The sequence below is a fragment of the Falco rusticolus genome, chromosome 6 (assembly GCF_015220075.1).
Source record: "Falco rusticolus isolate bFalRus1 chromosome 6, bFalRus1.pri, whole genome shotgun sequence".
In the NCBI taxonomy this organism is placed as follows: domain Eukaryota; kingdom Metazoa; phylum Chordata; class Aves; order Falconiformes; family Falconidae; genus Falco; species Falco rusticolus.
Window position 1 is genome coordinate 75514900 of NC_051192.1, and position 18542 is coordinate 75533441.

The 18542-nt window shown below is 38.0% G+C and overlaps 1 protein-coding gene across 1 annotated transcript in view; it reads right to left on the reverse strand.

Moving 5' to 3' along the window:
- Positions 1-18542, reverse strand: part of EYS (eyes shut homolog) — an 874042-nt gene that overhangs the window by 464148 nt on the left and 391352 nt on the right. Inside the window, 1 exon segment of the mRNA XM_037392524.1 lies at positions 6363-6562. Coding sequence (XP_037248421.1) covers positions 6363-6562 — 200 coding nt within the window.

The window sequence follows — 18542 nt, forward strand, 5'->3', positions numbered from 1 at the left end:
GATGGGGGTACATAGCTGTGCAAATACTCCACTCTTTAAGCCTGCTGAAATACCAAACCTTTTGAGTATTGCCTGGAGGTACAGTTGACTTGAACTGCTTCAAAGAATAGTTCTGTTTCCTTTGGGATGAATGACTGAATGTACAGTACAGTATTAATAAATGACATTTCAAAAAGACAGTTTCTTATATATGGTGGCATCACGTTTTGTTTTGTCATCTAATTGACTAGGAAGTCACAGGGAAAATGATAATGCAATATATATTCTTGGCAGCAACAGCTGGAAGCATTCATAGCATTTTCTACCAATGATGCTAGCCAAATTTCCATCTTATTTTTTCAAGGTGGACTCCATCATCACAGCAACTGATGCATTTGTCAGCTTCACACTAGATTATTACAATTTGCTAAGGACAATTTCTTATGGAACCAAAATAAATTAAAAAGCCCAAAAATATGGCTGCACCCATGTTAAGTGGCATTTCTTCAAGAACAAACTATATTTTGTTTGATTTGTAATCTGCAATAGCTTTCAATTTAAATACATGACTGTCACTTATCAAACCCTAAACAACTTTGATTCTTCAAAATCATACAGATCATCTCCTTTTGCATAACATGACAGAATTAAATAGCAGCTTTTTTGGATACAGTTGCCTAGGCCGCCCTACAAGACCGCACCTCTGTGTTCCCCCCATAACTACCTGCTTCATGCTACCAATATATCGCTTACCTTATACATGCTTGAAGACAAACCATTCTACTTTATAGTTTCTTATGTGCAGTCTGCATGCCAGAGCTACATTCCAAGTCCAGTTTTCTGCTCCTAAAGCATCTCCACTCTCAAATTGTTTTAATCATTTTCCTGGGTTCCTGCAGAGGCCCTACCTAATTACGAGTGCTGGTGGCTCCAGTGGGACAACTTGCTCACACATACTAAGCAAATTAAAATAGAAGGGAACTGGGAACAAGATATTTTAAAATCTAAACTTTGCTTCCTTAGCAGCAGAATACCAGAATATGAATGTACTGATCTTAGTTTATTTTTACCAGCTGTTCCTAGAGCAGCACAAGAACAAGACTGTAGGAGTGACTTGTTTTTAATTATATGTTCTACATGCACTCCAACTGTGGCAAGAAAAGTGTTAAATAATGAAAATATATAAGCAAAAGGCTTTTCTGAGTGCCAAATGGCACATGAAGAATCCCAAGGAAGCAAAAATTCTCAGTTGCTTAGAGGTTTTGTGGATATCTTTTCATTGATACTTGAATTCAATTTAATATGATATACTCCATCATAATTCTAGTCCTTTATTCTTATGAAAGTGAGACTAAATTATATGTTTTTTCCAGCATAATTTCTACTACTTGAAGATGTCCAAAAGTGGTATATTTTAAACATTTCAACAAGATGTTCCAAGGATACTAGCTGATGTGTACATGTACTACTACTATGATTGCTTTTGATAACATTGTTTGGCCCTTTAACTTAGTATTCAAGTAATTATTTAGGTTATATTATTTTAGAAATGCTAGTGAATTCTTAGTAAAATATGAGTCAAAGGCCCTTCGACCTCTTCTCATGTACATGTGGGATTATGAAGCGCAGTATCCAGCCTTTCACTACTTACTGCATTAATTACAATCAGTTCAGAGTCACAAATAAGAAGAAGTGGTAGATATCATAAAAAACATTTTAAAATAACTACACTTTATTTGGAGGAAATGTAGAACAACAGATTCTTATTTTAGAATTCTTTCTTACTGAAGTATCATGAGCTAGAAGAAAACCCCAGGCATTCTGTTGATCAGGTACTTTGTAGATAAAACACTCTTACCTGCCCTTGGAATACAAAAATCAAGCCCATGGAATTGTCTTGTGAGTATAAATTAATCTCTGGAAGGTGCTCTGAAACAAGCTTCAGTTCTCAACCAAATAATGTAGTCAAATATAATCAAAAAAGCAGATTTAAAAAGCACCAGTCTCCCTTCATGAATCAAGGTTAGGATTAAACTTTCTTGTGACCCTACACATTTCCAAAACCAACAACATTATCTTATACCACTAAATGCATTTAAATTCTGAAAAAAAGATTACTTGGAGTAGATAATGACAGACAAAATAACACCAAAATTACCTCTGTTTTCTCTAACAAAAACATTTTAAAACCCAGATATGCTATCATGTGCTGAAAAAATACAATGAAGCTATAATATTCAAGAACTTAATCTAAGTCAAGGCCTGTCATAAGATTATTGACATTGTTTTCACCTGATCAGACTGAAAGTACTGCACAGATAATCTCTCTCAAGATAGTATGACTTCTGAACCTAATCAGCAGGAAGTACCTGAAATGTACGTTTGAAAAAGGTTCAATACAAACCTGAGCGGGGAGGAAAGGGTTTTTAAAATTATCTTTTTATTTTTATTTTTTTAAATCCCAAGACAAACATACTGAATGGTCTGGGACCAAGAGATGCAAAAGTGACAATGAACCAACTGTGGATCAAATAGAAAGAAAAAAATCTGAGCATTTTATGTGGACCCGTTTATCTTCCTCAAAATACTTGGAAAATACTATGAAAGGGCTTCAGAATTCCTATTACATACTCATTGTATCAACCATATGTAGGTTGGGTTGAACGGTCTTTTGAAAGTCCCCCTGAGCCCAATGATAGCTTTATTAATAATTTGCTAATTTATATAGTGTTTGTTGTTGCAGCAGCCAGTTACTTCAATTAAGAAGACTGAAATACAAAGGAAGGTAGGTGGGCATCCTTTCAGATAGTAAACTGTTTCCTGAAGCCCTGATTCCTGTGGCAGTCTGCCCAGGATAGAACTGAATTACAACTCCCAGCACCCCTCTCATTTCCAATGAGTTGTTTTAATTTTAAACCAAGGGTTTGAAGACAGAAAGGTACCGCAGATAACACACAATTCAAGGGCTATCCCAAAGGGTATTTTTCATACTAATTTCAGGAAGAAGCCTGCAGGGTTGTTCATGTAATTGATTCACACATAATTCAAGAAAAGTTAAACCATCCACTATACTACTGGGTAAAATATCACACACATCATAGCTGAAGCTGGCAGTGCTGCCCACAGTTAAGCAAGCCTGACACCGATTACTGGACACTTTTTGTTACTTGCTATTTCCAGTTTCACCACCACAATAATTCAAACATCCTACGCCAGATCCCTAAAACAAGAACACTCCAAACGGTACTGGATTTTTGTCTTTCCTCCCACCCATTCCACAGCAAGTGTGCAACAGGCATTAAAACTCCTTATTGTTTTTGATGTTTGTGGCATTTTGCTATAGTAGGAGCTATTTTTTCCTTCCTTATTCTTCAGTTATTCTGCTTTTTCTTCCTCCATATCAGTCCTATTCTCCAGTCTGTACATGAGTTTTGTTCAGACTGCTTAAAGCAAGCGGAGGGAATGGTAGAGGAGTAGGGTTCACATCATAATGTTCACAGTACAGGAGTAAACACAACTTCATGATCTTTTTATGTTTCTTACTTGCACTTGTACACATTACTTGGAATGGAAACAGCTGCTGAAGGGTAAGAAAGGGAGTTATGTCTGTCTTTTGAAGCACTTCAATGTAAAAGAGGTAATCAGCTGAAAAAAAGTCCTTTCCCTGGACACCCTCAGAAGAAATTTGTTTCAAATATGGCACTTCTTTTTGCAGGATCACAACTATATCCGACATCAGCTTGCTTTACTGTAGTCTTACATGACGCATGGAAACCTTTGTGATCTTGGCAACACTAAAAATCCTGATTTTAACTGTTTGCAATTTTCCTGACACTGATTCCATCAACAGCTCCTCCTGATGGCCAATGCTGGAATCAGAAGCAAGTGCAAGGTAGCTACCCTCACACTGTTTGGAATAAGTTCCCGAGAAGAAGGGGGAAAGTAATTTAATTTAATTCAGAAGATTAATTTGTGAAAAAAGAAAGGATGCTGCAGCACCTAAAACTTGAAAAAAGGAGGCTAGAGTGAACACAAGCTGGGAAAGAAGAAGTGGATAATGCAGAAAATTGGATTTTTCAGACTGCTGATAAAACAACAGGGCCTAAACAAATTACCAAACATGTGAGCCACAGAAACAGTCTTTGTGCAGGTAGCAGCCCACTGCAGAAGTAAGCTGATGTGAATTATTTTAGCATTCAATGAAAGGTTTAATCTAAACCGTAATATATTTGAGCTCTCATGGGACCAATACTCTTTCATATCTTCATCACTGACACAGATAGTGGGATGAGTGCACCCTCAGCAAGTTTGCAGATCATACCAAGCTGAGTGCTGCAGCTGATTTGCTTGAGAGAAGGGATATCATCCAGAGGCACCCCAGCAGGCTCAGAGTGGGTCCATGCAAATCTCATTAAGTTCAACAAGGCCAAGTGGAAGGTCCTGCCCCTGGCTTGGAGAAACTCTTGGTATCAATACAGGCTGCGGACAAAGGGATTGGAAGCAGCCCTGAGGAGAAAAAGACTTGGGGATATTGGTAGATAAAAAAGCATGATGTGAGCCAAAAATGTGCTTTCGCAGCCCATGAAGTCAATTGTTTCCTGGGATGCATAACAAGAAGTGTGGCCACAGCAGGTCAAAGGTCAAGGAGTGATTCTCCCCTTCTACTCTGCTCTTGTGAGAATCCACCTGGAGTACTGCATCCAGATCTAAGGTCCCCAGCACAAGAAAGGCATGAACCAGTTCAGCCAGGTCCAGGAAAGGGTACTGAGTACGATCACAGGACTGGAACACCTCTCCTATGAGGAAAGGCTGAGAGAGTTGGGGGTGATTAGCCTGGAGAAGAGAGGGCTCCGGGAAGACCTTATAGTGGCCTTTCAATATATAAAGGTGGCTTATAAGAAAGAAGGAGAAAGACTTTTTACCAGGGCTTGTAGTGACAAGGGCAATGTTTTTAAACTGAAAGAGTGTAGATTTACATTAGATTTTAGGAAGAAATTCTTTACTGTGAGAGTGGTGAGACACTGGAGCAGGTTGCCCAGGAAGTTATGGATACCCCATCCCTGGAAGTGTTCAAGGCGCGGCTGGATGGTGGTTTGAGCACATAATACAGTGAAAGATGTCCCTGGCCCATGGCACAGGGTTGGAGTAGATGATCTTTAAAGGTCCCTTCCAAACTCAAAATATTCTGTGTTTCTGTGATCATGACTCTAATTATTGTATCTCATTTGGAGATTTTATGTGTTAACATGTTTGTATGCCTCAAGAGTTATTGTAACTTCACCATTTAGTTGCAGGAGAGAAACTGATCACATATGACGATCATTTCAGATTCTGGAAAACAATGCCAGCAATCAATGCAAACGTTTGCTTAAATTACAACAGTATTTCCTGGATGTCCATGGGATGTTTGCCTTCTTAATCCTGTTCAATACTGTTCAGTAATGAAATTCCCTAACTATTAACAGAAGGACACAAAGGATCAGCAGGTGGAAACTGAGCCACAGATTGGAAGTAATACATTTGTTTCTTAATCTTCATTTTGTAAGAAATGAAATTAGTTTCACTTCTTATAATACATTATAAAGCTATTGAATCATTACAAACAACTAAGAATGACCATTCTTGCCTTAAGATTAGCAGGTGGGTTTCGTTAAGCAAAATTATTATGCTTGAGCTTCAATTTTGGCCATCAATTAAAATCTAGATATTCAACACATGACTGTATAGGGAAGACATTCTTAAATATTATTCATTCTTAAGTATGCTTATAAAATATTCTCTTAGCATTCAGTAATTCTACAAATGTAGCAATCAAATAGGGACTTAGATAATAATTGTGAGTTGATATGTTTATTAGATGTAGTAGAGCACAATGTGTACAATGTATAAAGTAGCTTAATTTTAAGAGTTTCACTACATTACAAGTACGTAAGCTATAATACCACAGGTATTTAGTCAGAAGTTTTAAACAGTCAGAGAATGATGATGATGATGGATCATAGGAAATTTCTTTGGAGATATGTCTGTACACACATATTGTAAAAACTGTCATCTAAATTTGATTGCCTATTAATGTTCTGTTTGAGTACACAACACAGGAGTACATGCATATCCATAAACATAATGATTTTAAACTTTTTAGGGTCAGTTTACGTTAGAAGTTTCCACATATAATTCTGAAAAGCACTAGAAGGTAAGTTTCTAGATAAAAAGTCCTGAAGTTAAACAGCAAACGGTTTAAGGCAACAATAGTTTTGAGCACTAGATTGAGCATCAAATCCAATTGAGTTCACATACTGCACATTAGCAACAACATGGCCCTAAAATCTTAGCAAATCAATGTGTATTAAGTAAAGCAGTTATATGACAGTATTCACACTAACCTGCAATGAAAAGATCTTCCAGGTCCATCAACGCATACACCTCCATTGTAACAGAGAACTGAGTTAAGCGTAGGCTCACTGCAAACATCAACATCAACTTCACAAAACCTTCCAGTGTAGCCACTCAGGCAAGTACACACAAATGCATTCACTGCGTCTTGACAAGAACCTCCATTAATGCAGGGAGCAGATTCACATTCCTGAGGAGAGAAATAATAATACATGGGCTACACAGCTTAAAACGCATTACTTACTCATTTCAACAGCAAGTGCAAGAGAATGAATATGGATGTTAGAAAAAGTATCTTGGACTTTTTTTTTATTGTCTGATAAACAACAGTCTCTAATTTGGGGCATTTTTTGTTTATACAGAGATCCTTTGTTAACAATTCATATTCACTCTTGAAACTATGCTTGTTCTTACTAATCAGTCTTGAAGAAATGCAAGTATAATTTTTTATAAGCAGTCTTACAGCCATAAGTATGTGCTTCTCACTCGTGGTTCTTTTATTAAAATTCTGAAGCATATTTTTGGGCCACAGTTTATACTATTATTCCTTTTAAGTTTTTATAGTAGGGCCTATTGCAGTGAAAAAAGCCACATTAGTAAGACAATTTTGGACAGAATAAAAAATCGCTTCTATTAACCAACGCACACAAGCCTTTTATCGGTACTTCCTGATAAATGCTTTCTTATTACCAATTACTACATAATATTGCAAATAAAAACATGTAGAAATGTTTGTGTTCACCTAACAATTACCTCCAATAAAGCTAATGTGAAAGTCATCAAATTCAAACCATGCAAAGTAGCAGCAAATGAATGTTTCTCCAGAATTACAGGAGAGTTTATTTAGTGCAATTGCCAGTGCCAAAAATGTGGTTTTGCCCTTGAGCACAGAAACCTAGTTTTTGCCTGTATCCCAAAGGAGTTTTATTTTGCTGCTGCCACTAAAACAGTCTAGCTAAATCCAGTATTTTAAATTTACTCTCACACTCCTGTAACTTTAGAAGGTTTAATTCTTTAAGGCTATCCAAGGGCACTCAGATTTCCTGCAGGTACTACAGTTGCTTTGACAGAATGTAAATTCAGATATCAATGGGGAATTGTAAGAAAACAACTTATTTTCCTATAAGCTCTCCAGCTGGGTGTATATAGGATGATTTATTAGTGAGCATTACATAAACTAATTGAATTATACATCCCAGAGGAAGATAGGGATAGTTCCGCAGACTGCCAAAAAATCTGTGTCTAGGTTCTAGAAACTGTCCTTTGCTCTGTTCACAGAAATCCACAATATTTGCTTGGCAGTTACTGAGAATAAATACCAAGTTTAAATGGTGACAAATAATCCAAGCTAGAAGACTGAATGCTGTTCATCTGCAGATACATATGGGTCACTGCTATTTTTTGTCATTAGAATCAGATGTTTGCCAGCAGCAGAAAAGTAACGTATTTTGCAGTACCTCACTGATTATGAGGCCAGTTTGTCAGTTTGTCTGTTTAATTTTTCTCTTTCCTCTCTTCTCCTCAGTCCCGTTTCTGGGAGAAAGGAGGTATACAGTGCTGTGAGCAAAAGGGAAGCTCTGTTACAGTCACTATACAATACACTCACACGATTCCTGAAGTTGGAACCTTTATGGCAACTAAAAATCTGTAGATCATGTTACAGAGCAGCAATGTACACTCTGACCTTGATCAGCAATCCAGACCTGAAGCCAAAGGTAAGTGACTTCCACTTCCTAGTGAAATCAAAGGGGAACAAACTTCCTTAAGAATTGCCAGTCGTTTTAGATTATGAATGTTTCAGGCACTGGCTTATGACATTCTTAATTCCTTCCTCTATTCTCTGCTATTTCCTCACCTAAAATCATGCTGCATTGTCATCTTAGTTGTGTCAAAATAATAGATTAAAATACTTGTTAAAAAAACCAAAACAACATCATCAAAAACAGACCAAAACCCCTCTTGAAAATATTTTTGGAAAGCCAGTTTGCTAATTTGTTTCTCAGCGCATGACCCAACATCAGTTATTCAGGTGTAACCTGGAAACTATTATGGAGGGGAGAACTATCTGAATATGACAACATGGGAAATTCTTAAGTCAGCATTGATAATTAGGAGGAACAGAAATCATCGAAGTCTGACTGAAAGTTTTAAAATCTATCTATATAGAAAAAAAACACAAAACAGGATAGGTTGAAAAGTAATCTGTATTTAAGAAGTAAGAATGCATCGCCTTTCTGCACAAGCCCTTTTGATAAGGCTTTTTAGAATGTTGTTTTCTAAATATATTTAGCTTGAACTAATAATGAATGCTTGTGGAAGCAGGAGCAATTGTCTTCAGAAATTTGTCCTTCATTAGTGTGACATCACTTCTTTTGAATAGCCTTTTGCAGTAATAGAGAGAAGAAGGTACCCATGATGCACGGCCTTAAGATTCCAAATGCCACAGTGGACACCAGTGTATTCAACCAAAGTAGGCAGAGATCAGTATTCCATTTTGGCAGACAGGGTATTTGCAAGTTGACTGAACGCGCTGGCAGCACAAAAGGACCTTATAGGTGGGACTTCTATCATTTTAATATTCACATCTGACAAGAAATAAATTAAAAAGCTTCAATGGAAGGTGAAGAAGTAAGTATGAATGTACTAGGATCAGGAGTAGCTAACGCAGCTAGTGGCTCCTAAACAAAACTGCCAATACACCTATGCACAGCGTCACCTACTCGAAGATGAAATCTATGTGCATAGAGCAAGTACTTCATTACATTACAACATTTATTCCCATAACAACTTTGTGTAACTTCTACTAACAATTTGCTCGCAATGAATGCTTAAAAAAACACAAAAACACACACAAAGAACAAAATAACAAAATGAAACTCCCTCCAAAAAGCACAAAGTTACTTTTGGTTCCTTGTTGGGGTTCTCGGCAAAATATTAATTTAGAAAGCAGAGGAAGTGCCGAGATCTCCACATACCACTGAGCAGTCGTGACACTGAAAGACTGAGGGGCAGTGACAGCTTTTGTCTCTGACATTTTTTCTGATTTCTCAGGACCTTCTAGAAACAGTGAGTACTCTTTTTTTTATTATTCCGTCACTTGTTTTATTATCCCCTCAGATTTCTTTATTTCTTTCCAGCAATACTTTCATTTTTAGTCTCCTCTGAGAACACAGAAAATCTTGCCCTTTGACTGTGGCCTCTCTGGCTCACTCGGGGTGTGCGCAGGAGACACAAGGCTTTCCTGCTCCTGCAGCCCTGTACAGGCTCTATGTGTGAGCTTCTCCCAGCTCAGCATCAGCCTGACCTCACAGGCCTCCCGCACTCTCACCCAAGCAGTAACACACTATTCAAGCCTTGCAGATTGCTTCCTTTAAGAAAATAAATTGAGATAATTCAGATATCTTTCTGGTGCAATCCTGTTAAAATAGCTTTACATGGCAAGGTTTTGTTGCCGGGGGTGGGGGCTGCAGGGGCAGCCTCTGTGAGGAGGGGCTGGAGGTGCCCTGTGCTGGACACGGACAGTTCCAGTTGGCTTCAGTGGACCCACCAAAGGGCACAGCTGACCCCAGCAGCCAAGAAGGTGGCACCTCTGGGAAAGTGTATTTAAGAAAGAGTAAAAAAGATTGTGCAGCAGAACATTAAGAGGGAGGAGTGATGAAAAAGTGTAGAAAAACACCCCTGCAGACACAAATGTCAAAAAAGGAGGGGGAGGTGGTGCTCCAGGCAACATCTACCAGAGATTCCCCTGAAGCCCCTGGTGATAACTATTGTGAAGCTGGTTGGCTCCTCCCAGCCTATGGAGGACCACAGGAGAGCAGATACCCACACTGCCGTATGTGAACACCATGCCAGAGGAGGTGGATGTGCCCTGAAGGAAGCTGCAGCCCATGCAGACCCATGCTGGACCAGGCTCCTGGCATGACCTGCAGCCCGTGAAGACAAGCCTGCACAGCAGCACGTTTCCCAGCAGGCTGGGAGAAAAGTGTGTTTCTCGTTGACAGTAAATTAATCATTCCCAAGCTGAGTCTGTTTGGCCTGTGACAATAAATGGCAACCATGACTAATCTCCCTGTCCTTATCTTGACTCACAAGCTTTTCTTATTTCCTCCCCCGATCTTGACCATGGGGAGTGCAAGAGCAGCTGGGTGGGTGCCTGGCAGCCAGACAAATTTATCTCACCACACCTGTTTTATTCATAGCCTGTAAAACTTTCTTTTCTGTTACCAGAGCAAGTAACCTGTCCAAACTGAGCTGTATTGCCTAGATTTCTCTGTGGCCATCATTGACCTCTCTCCCCTTTCTGTTTTCTAGTTCGTTCCCTTCCCAGGCAGCTTCAGACAAATCAGGGCTATAGTGATCCATCTCCAAGGAAAACAGGCCAGAAGAGCTGCTACTCAGGCCTCATGTTGCCAGATTCTTCCTGCGCTAAAAGGGTTTGTTCATTCTACTGTCACCAAAAAAAAACAAAAACCAACAAACAAAAAAAAAGGTAAGTGCCTTTTATTAACTTCCGTTGGGGTGCTCTGCTCATTCCTCGCACATCGTCACGTCTGTAAACGATACCCAGCACTCACACTTTACAGCATACCAATACTCCCCAGCTCATGTTTTAAAACACAAACAGCTTCAGTAAGCTCACTTAGATATAAATTACTTAAGAAAACAGAAAGTATACAATTCTGATTATTTGTATAGAGTTTTTATCAACTTCACCAGTCTGACACACTTTATCCTCATCCAAATATCTATGACTTTTCTTATATCTGACCTCCTTAAAGTAGGAGGGCTCCCTTTCAGCAGGCTTTTATTTCCTGAGTGCTTTTTTCTGTGAAGCGCATACTTTTCCCATTTTGATCTAACAAGGAATCCTTTGAGCTTGCAATGTGTTGTTAACAGGGAATGACCTTGGAAAAAGATCTGAAAGTTACAGGACAAGCTATGAACATGAACTCCCATTGCAATGCTATGGAAAAAATTGCTAATGCTACCCTTAAGTTTTCAGAGAGGGGAACCATGACTTACACTTACCAGGTGATCATTCCTCTTTTTATGGCTAGGGGAAACTGATATATTCTACTAAGTTCTAGAATCTGTTTATTATAAAGGATGTTGAAAAACTGGGAATACACAAAGATTTAGGTATTAGATCAAATGCTTCACAGTAAGATAAATCTAAAAAAAAAACCAACAGAATTTTTAGGATAGATTCTTATTTCAAATACATTATTACATCATGTATCTCATTTTCACATGATACTGCCAAAACCAAATAATATATGTGGGTTAAAGATTATTAGACATATTCAGGGAGTACAGGACTGTTCCTAGCTATTAAAAGCAATAATCACTGTGAGCTATTTGCTACAAGAAGTTCCAGAACACTCAATATGCTTTAGGCAAACATAAGTTCAATGTGAGTATTAGCTTCCATTGGGCTGTAACTGAAACGAATATACAGGCTTCTGTCAGAAGTACAGAATGGTGAATTTCTGGCTTCATTTTTACTAAATTAGTGTTATGGTATATGTAAGTCCTCATAGATTTTCTTAGCATAGCAAGACAATTTAAAAGTAAAGTAAAAAAAAGTGAAAGAATATTAAGATTTCTAGTTATACAGCTGTTTTAAGGGTAGACTTTGTTAAGAATCCTTGGTTCAAAAAATGCAAAACAAGATCCACTACATTTACTTGAGTGCAATAACTTGTTATTTCTTGTTCTCTGAATGTCACGGCGTAGTAAATCTTGTTTGTACTAGGAAGGGGATGACTATCCCTTAAGAGAGCCCACCTGGCACAACACAGTCCACTGGTTCCTCTGGCAGGGAATCACTCCAAGTTCTGGACCCTAGCAATGACCTAGAAAGGCACAGCACTTTGCTCATGGCAATACTGCTCCCTTATCCAAGTCTGTGGGTCCATACTGACATCTGTCTTTGGAAATGAGGTCAATCTGCCCAAGAAATCTGAACTTTCTACTCATTGCACTGTATCATTTCCAAAGTCACAATCCACAGCTCGAAATAATTATGAAAGGACATGTTTTAGAAAGTTAATACAAATAGTGAAAATACACTATTTAAAAAAAAATGTCAGTTCAACACTGTTCCTTTAACCAAAATCTAGAAGTGCCTTTTAGAAGGTAGGATTTTGTTTTCCTTTTTCTACACAAAGGACTATTTTTCATTAGTCCTCCTTGGAAAATCTTATTAAGATAAAAACCACCATAAATGTAATTCTAACAACACTTCAAAATATATTTCTATAAAACAGATTCAAGGGAAAAAAATGTGTTTGTAGATGTACTTTAAGTCAATTTTTGTTTTATATCAAAAAAGGTAATTAAAAAGTAGACTAATTCTGAACATAAATAACTCAAGCAAATCCACTATGAGGGGGAAAAAAATCCACCAGAAATATGCATCAGCTATTTACAAATCTATCTTTTGACATACTTTATGTATGTGGTGCATTATACAGTCTAATCTCCTGTGAATACTTACAATATAAAGCCCTATTTAATTTCTTTGTAGGCAACTATGAAGTGATTAATTGTAAGGGAAGACTTGATGCAGAAAAAGATAGTGGCCTTAACCATCAATTCAGAGAGCAGAAGCAAGCATCCTGGTATTTGTGAGAAAACTGGATTCCATGTGAAAGTCACTGACTTGCAGAAGGCAAAACCAAACAGAGATTTAAAACTTGAATTATATGGAGTTGAAAAGAAAGAGTTAGGAAAGGAATTCAAAGACAGATACTGCACCAAAGAAGAGAGATACTTTCAAGAGTCATGCTTCCAGTCATTTAATGATAGGACTAAGGGAAAAATTATTCTCAGGTCAAAAGTGTAGTTTTTTGTGACAAACAAGAACCATGTGTTCACAGGATTAGAATAAAAAAAGCAGGCAGAAAGGAAATCAATGTTGTAAATAAACGTCTAAATTTGCAGTATTACTTCATAGGAAAAGTACAATTCAACATTCTGATAAGATTCCATAGTTATGCAAAACAGACATGGTTCAGTGCATTAGTTGGAAACTATGTATATGCATTTCAGTTCCTTTCAAAAATACTTTACTACAGTTTAATTTCTTTAATTTATCATGAGTGCAACCATCTGATGTAATTACAACTGCTTTTTAAGAGACCAAAAGGCCCAGGTTTCCTTTGCTAAGTTTAAAAAAGCACTTAAGTTTAAACTGTGTGGTTTGATTTTATGGACTTTTCCATTGTCATGGGAGTTCGATGTGCATTCTTACTTTGGGATAAATCTCAATAGTATTGCTACCATGTATAAAAGTCAGAGATTTAAATTAAGAATTGATATGAATGTTCCAGATGTCTAATTCTATTTTATATTTAGCAAATCTATAAAAAAGTGTATCCTTCTAACCAGTAAAATGATTACTCTTTTTTTCTGTAATTTTTTTAATATTATCACATATTTATACTGTTTAATTAGTAACTTCCCAAAGCTTTTTCATTTGTTGGATTAAATATACATGCAACATTGTGTGGAATGAACTGAGAAAACTTATTTCCATATTTTAGAATGTTGGTTTTATCCTGTGTCATTCAATTCAAAGTGAGTTCAACAAGACCAGGATATTTAACTTTTAAATTTTGGATTACGAACAAAAGGAGAAGAGAAAAATAATAAAAATAAATCTATTGTTTAGACCACAACACCAGAGCAGGAACATACTGAATCAGAACCGTGCTCCATCTGGCCCGGTATTCTGTCTATAATAGTGGGGGAGAGAAAGCCACTTTAGGAAAATCACGTGAACATTGACATTTTCTACAGTCTTTGTCCCATGTATCCTTCCAGCAAGTAGAACTGTCTAACCAGACATGACAAACAGTACTCCCCTGACTGTTTAATTTATCATTCATTTATGGACCTGTTGTCCATGACTTGCCTAATTTTTCTCAACCTACTAAGGGATCATCTGCCTCCAGCCTTCTGTGGCAGCAAGCTGCAGAGGTTCTTTGCTTCCTGCGAAAGCAAATACTTTTAATTCTTAAAAATGTTTCTCAGATTATTTTCATAATGTCCCTCAACTCTTTAACTACAGAATTTGATGAAGAAATTTTCCATTTAGCTACCACTGCCATAGTTTTTTAAGCCTTAATTACATTCCCCTCAGCTTTCTCCTTTTCAAACAGAATAGTTTCAGCCATTTAAATCTCTCCTTACAAGGCAACTAATTAATATCTTTCTTGTTGCCCTTTGTAGATTCTCTAACTCTACTACATTATCCCTGAGATGCAAGTTCTAGAGCTGTGTACGGTACCCAACACGTGAGCCCATTCGTGTTTTACACACCACTGAATACATGCCCTCTGTCTTGTTACCTGTATTCTTCCTGATCATGCCCAGCATTTTTTTTCTCCTGTTCTGCACTGTGATGGCACATTAAGACCACAGTTTCAGAAAACTGTCAATGATTGCACCAAATCTTCTTTCCTGAATTGTAACTGACAGTTCAGAATTCAGCTGTAGGTAAGTCCTGGGCTATTTTTCCCTAGATTATTATCTCACACTGCAGTTTATCCACCACCTTTTCACGTCTCCGTTCTGTGAGGTCCTTCTGGCATTCCTCAAATGCGAACAATTCACTGAGCTTCTCTTGCTATGACCTTGCCCTGTCTGAGTGCCTATTTTACACCTTTGTCATCAAGGAATTCCACCAGTTCCCTACTTGGCTTCCTGGTTTTGATAGATGTGAAGAGCTTTATATACCTTAGAGTATCCTTTACCAGGCACTTTTCAATTTGTGTTTTAGCTTTTTGAACTTCTTGCCAAAACTTGAACTAATGTGTTTTATGGACTCTTCTGTTCTTTCCATTTGTTAAAAAGCCAAATTTTCCCTGTGGCAGCCTTTAGTTTCCTTCTCAAGTCATTCAGGGGCTTTGGAACACTTTGTGTTCTTGACTTGTAGCACACATTTTACCTGGGCTTTTAACATATTATTTATTAGCCCCTAGTCTTCTTGTAAGTTCCTTGTGGTTTTAACTTACTCCTTTTAAGTTATTTGACAATGCACCTCATTCTTACACAGTTTACTGAAATTGAATGTCTATCTGCTGGATTTATTTGGCACGTTCTCTCACGCTACAGTCATAAAACCAGCTGTATTATAGTCACTAATAGACATCATCTCTGTCATTAACACCTCTTGAACCAGATGCTGGTCTTTTCAGAGCCACACTGGACATCAGTCATGTCCAGATTTTAAGATCTGCCATTCTTAAATAGTGCTTTTCTACACTTGCCAGCATTTCCCAAGCATCTAGTTTAAAGATTCCTCTACAACCATTTTAATCTCCATTCAATAGCTCAGTACCATGATGATAAAGGAGCAATCCATTCTTGTACAGGTTCCTCCAATTCCAAAAGCTTTTCCACTTTCAAATGCATTTGAATTGCTCTTGTCTATACCCCCATATTACTCAAGTGCTAGCACTGAATCTCTGCCTGCCTCTCAGGTCTCATGTGGAACTGGCAGACTTTCAAAGAAAGCTAAATGCCTATCCTAGACTTCAGTTTCCTGCCCAGCCTGAATATATAAACTCAGGAACATCCCTCCTACACTTTCCTTTATTACTGGTTACCAACACAGGTCACAATTATGGGCTCCATTCCAGTATACTGAAGTAACGGGTCTAGAAATATTGTGAGATCCACAACCTTTCCAGATGTTACCTTGTATCCAAGGCTTCTTTGATGTCAGAAATGCAGTTACCTATGTACCTAATAATTGAATAGTCCCAGTTTTTAAGATACTTTCTGTTGCTACAGCATCACTGATACAAGAGCATATTGTGGTATCACTTGACAGGCTTTTCTTATGTAAAAGATCAGAAATATGCCTATCGGTGGAATGTCTTGAGGGCTTACCACTTTGGAGGTGAAACTTCTCTGCAACGTTCTTGTAGATCTCATCCATTTCTCTACTTCTCCAATATCTAGTCTCTATTTTTCTATTACTTCTCCATTTAATAAAATCTCTGATTCAGTCACTCTTACTTAAACTTACTACGTCAGAGCCAGAAGGTCCGAAGTATTACGCACACAGAAATTTTCCTATGCATGGGTAAACACAGATGATGTTGTGCTTTGCAGAATAAAGCAGGTATCTCCCTCTCCTCCTCTTAGATTTACCTATCTGCATCTTCAGCATAAGCCACATTATTTTTTGCAAGCCTACACTAGTTTAGTTTCTTTCAAGAAACTACTTACCTTACTCAACCCACTTTAGCTAGCAATAAGTAAAAACACTCCAAAGTGTGAAGAAGTTCCAGACAGGCAAAACCAAGAGCATCCAGCTCATCTGAGGCCCTTGAATGTTCACCAAAGTTTTTCATACATATATATATTACACATACACAGAGAGAATTCTGGGGAGAGGATTCTACTCTCTGGCTTACCTATAATAATCTGTTAAGACCCAGTCACCACAGTCAGTAGCGTCTAGACTCACTAATGAAATGCAGATGTCCAGTTCACAGTTAGCTGAAAAGCTATCCAGATCTCACTGAATATTCACCACATTTTCACTGACTATAGTAAGTGCATAGACAATGAGCTTTCTCAAAGACACCTCAAGTTAAGCAAGCTGAATCCTACTGTTCTTCCCAGTCAAATCACACAATTATATTCCTGTCAAGTCTCGTCTTTTGTACAATCTGGCAAGTCCTGGTGAATAACTGCTTATTTGCTTGGACTAGCAGAATATTGTTGACTTCACATGTGAAACAGCTGTGGTGTCTTTGTATAGAAAATCAGCTGTTTTTCCCAATTTCCCCCTTGTTCCTGTCTTCTATGAAAACAGAGATAAAAGATCAGTAAAACCAGACAAAATAAAGTCATTCTAGGATTCAGTCTGATCACAGCTTTCTATCAGATACAAGCAGAAGCACCAACAAGCTGAATATCCTCCTGTGTAAAGACTCAAAATGCTTTTTGCTCCCTTTTTGACAGCACGAGAAAATCTTAGCTGAGCATAGAAGCACAGCTGCCAATGACTCATGAGTCATAACAAAAAAAAAAGCCAAAGTAGGAAATAATGTCTGTTACTAACCATAATTACGATCACTGCCCATATTTATCTATCTGTGTCTACCTATATCAGAGACAAAAGATCAATTTTCAGTTATATAAATTCATCTTACAATTTCAAAATTATGCAAATGTCAAAGGAATTCCTGTGTATTGCAACTAATTCATATAGTGCGTGTATTTTTTCTCTTACTCTTTCCTAAAAGAAATCCTTAAATGAAAAAGCAATGAAAATGTAGTACACAGGGACGTTCCAATATCCATCCTCCGCATTAGATAAACAAAAGTTATAATCTATATCTATAAAGATATAAAGTGCTTATTTTTTTTCTGAAAGTATTAGACAACCTGATAAAGCCTTTAAGTGTATTTTCTCGCAAACTATACTGCAACACATGTAGAGAATGATAAAAATCTAAGACAAAAAATAAAAAAAATCCAAGTACGTCTAAGGAGATATATACATATACACATAAATACATTTTATTTTTAAATAGGTTATTTGAATCAACTTAGTTGCTGACCTTCCCTGTCTGTGCAATGCCGACCCAGCCACTCTCTTGCTCCCCCTCCTCAACAGGACAAGGGAAGAAAATAAGATGACAAAGCTCATGGGTTGATAAGGACACTGTCACATGCAAAACAGACTTGACTTGCAGAAAATTAATTTAAGTTATTGCTAATTAGAAACAGATTTGTGAGAAACAAAGACAAAACCTAAAACCACCACCGCTTTCCCCCTTCTTCCCAGGCTCAACCTCACTCCAACTCTTCTACCTCCTTCTTTCACTCTGAGCAGTGCAGGGTGGGTGGGGAATGGGGAGCGTGATCACTTTGTAACAGCTCCTCTCTGCTGCTCCTTCCTCCTCACCTGCTTTTCAACTGCTCCAGCGTGGGTGCTCTCCACAGGCTGCAGTCTTGCAGGGTGAGACTGCTCCTGCATGGGCTTCCCTCCACAGGTCCTGCCCAGAGCCTGCACCTGTGTGGACTCTCCATGGGCTGCAGGTCTTTCAGGGCATACCCACATGGGGCGGCGGGGCCCTCCACGGGCTGCAGGGCAGGTATCTGCAGGGCCATGGCCCTCTCCATGGACTACAGGGAAACCCCTG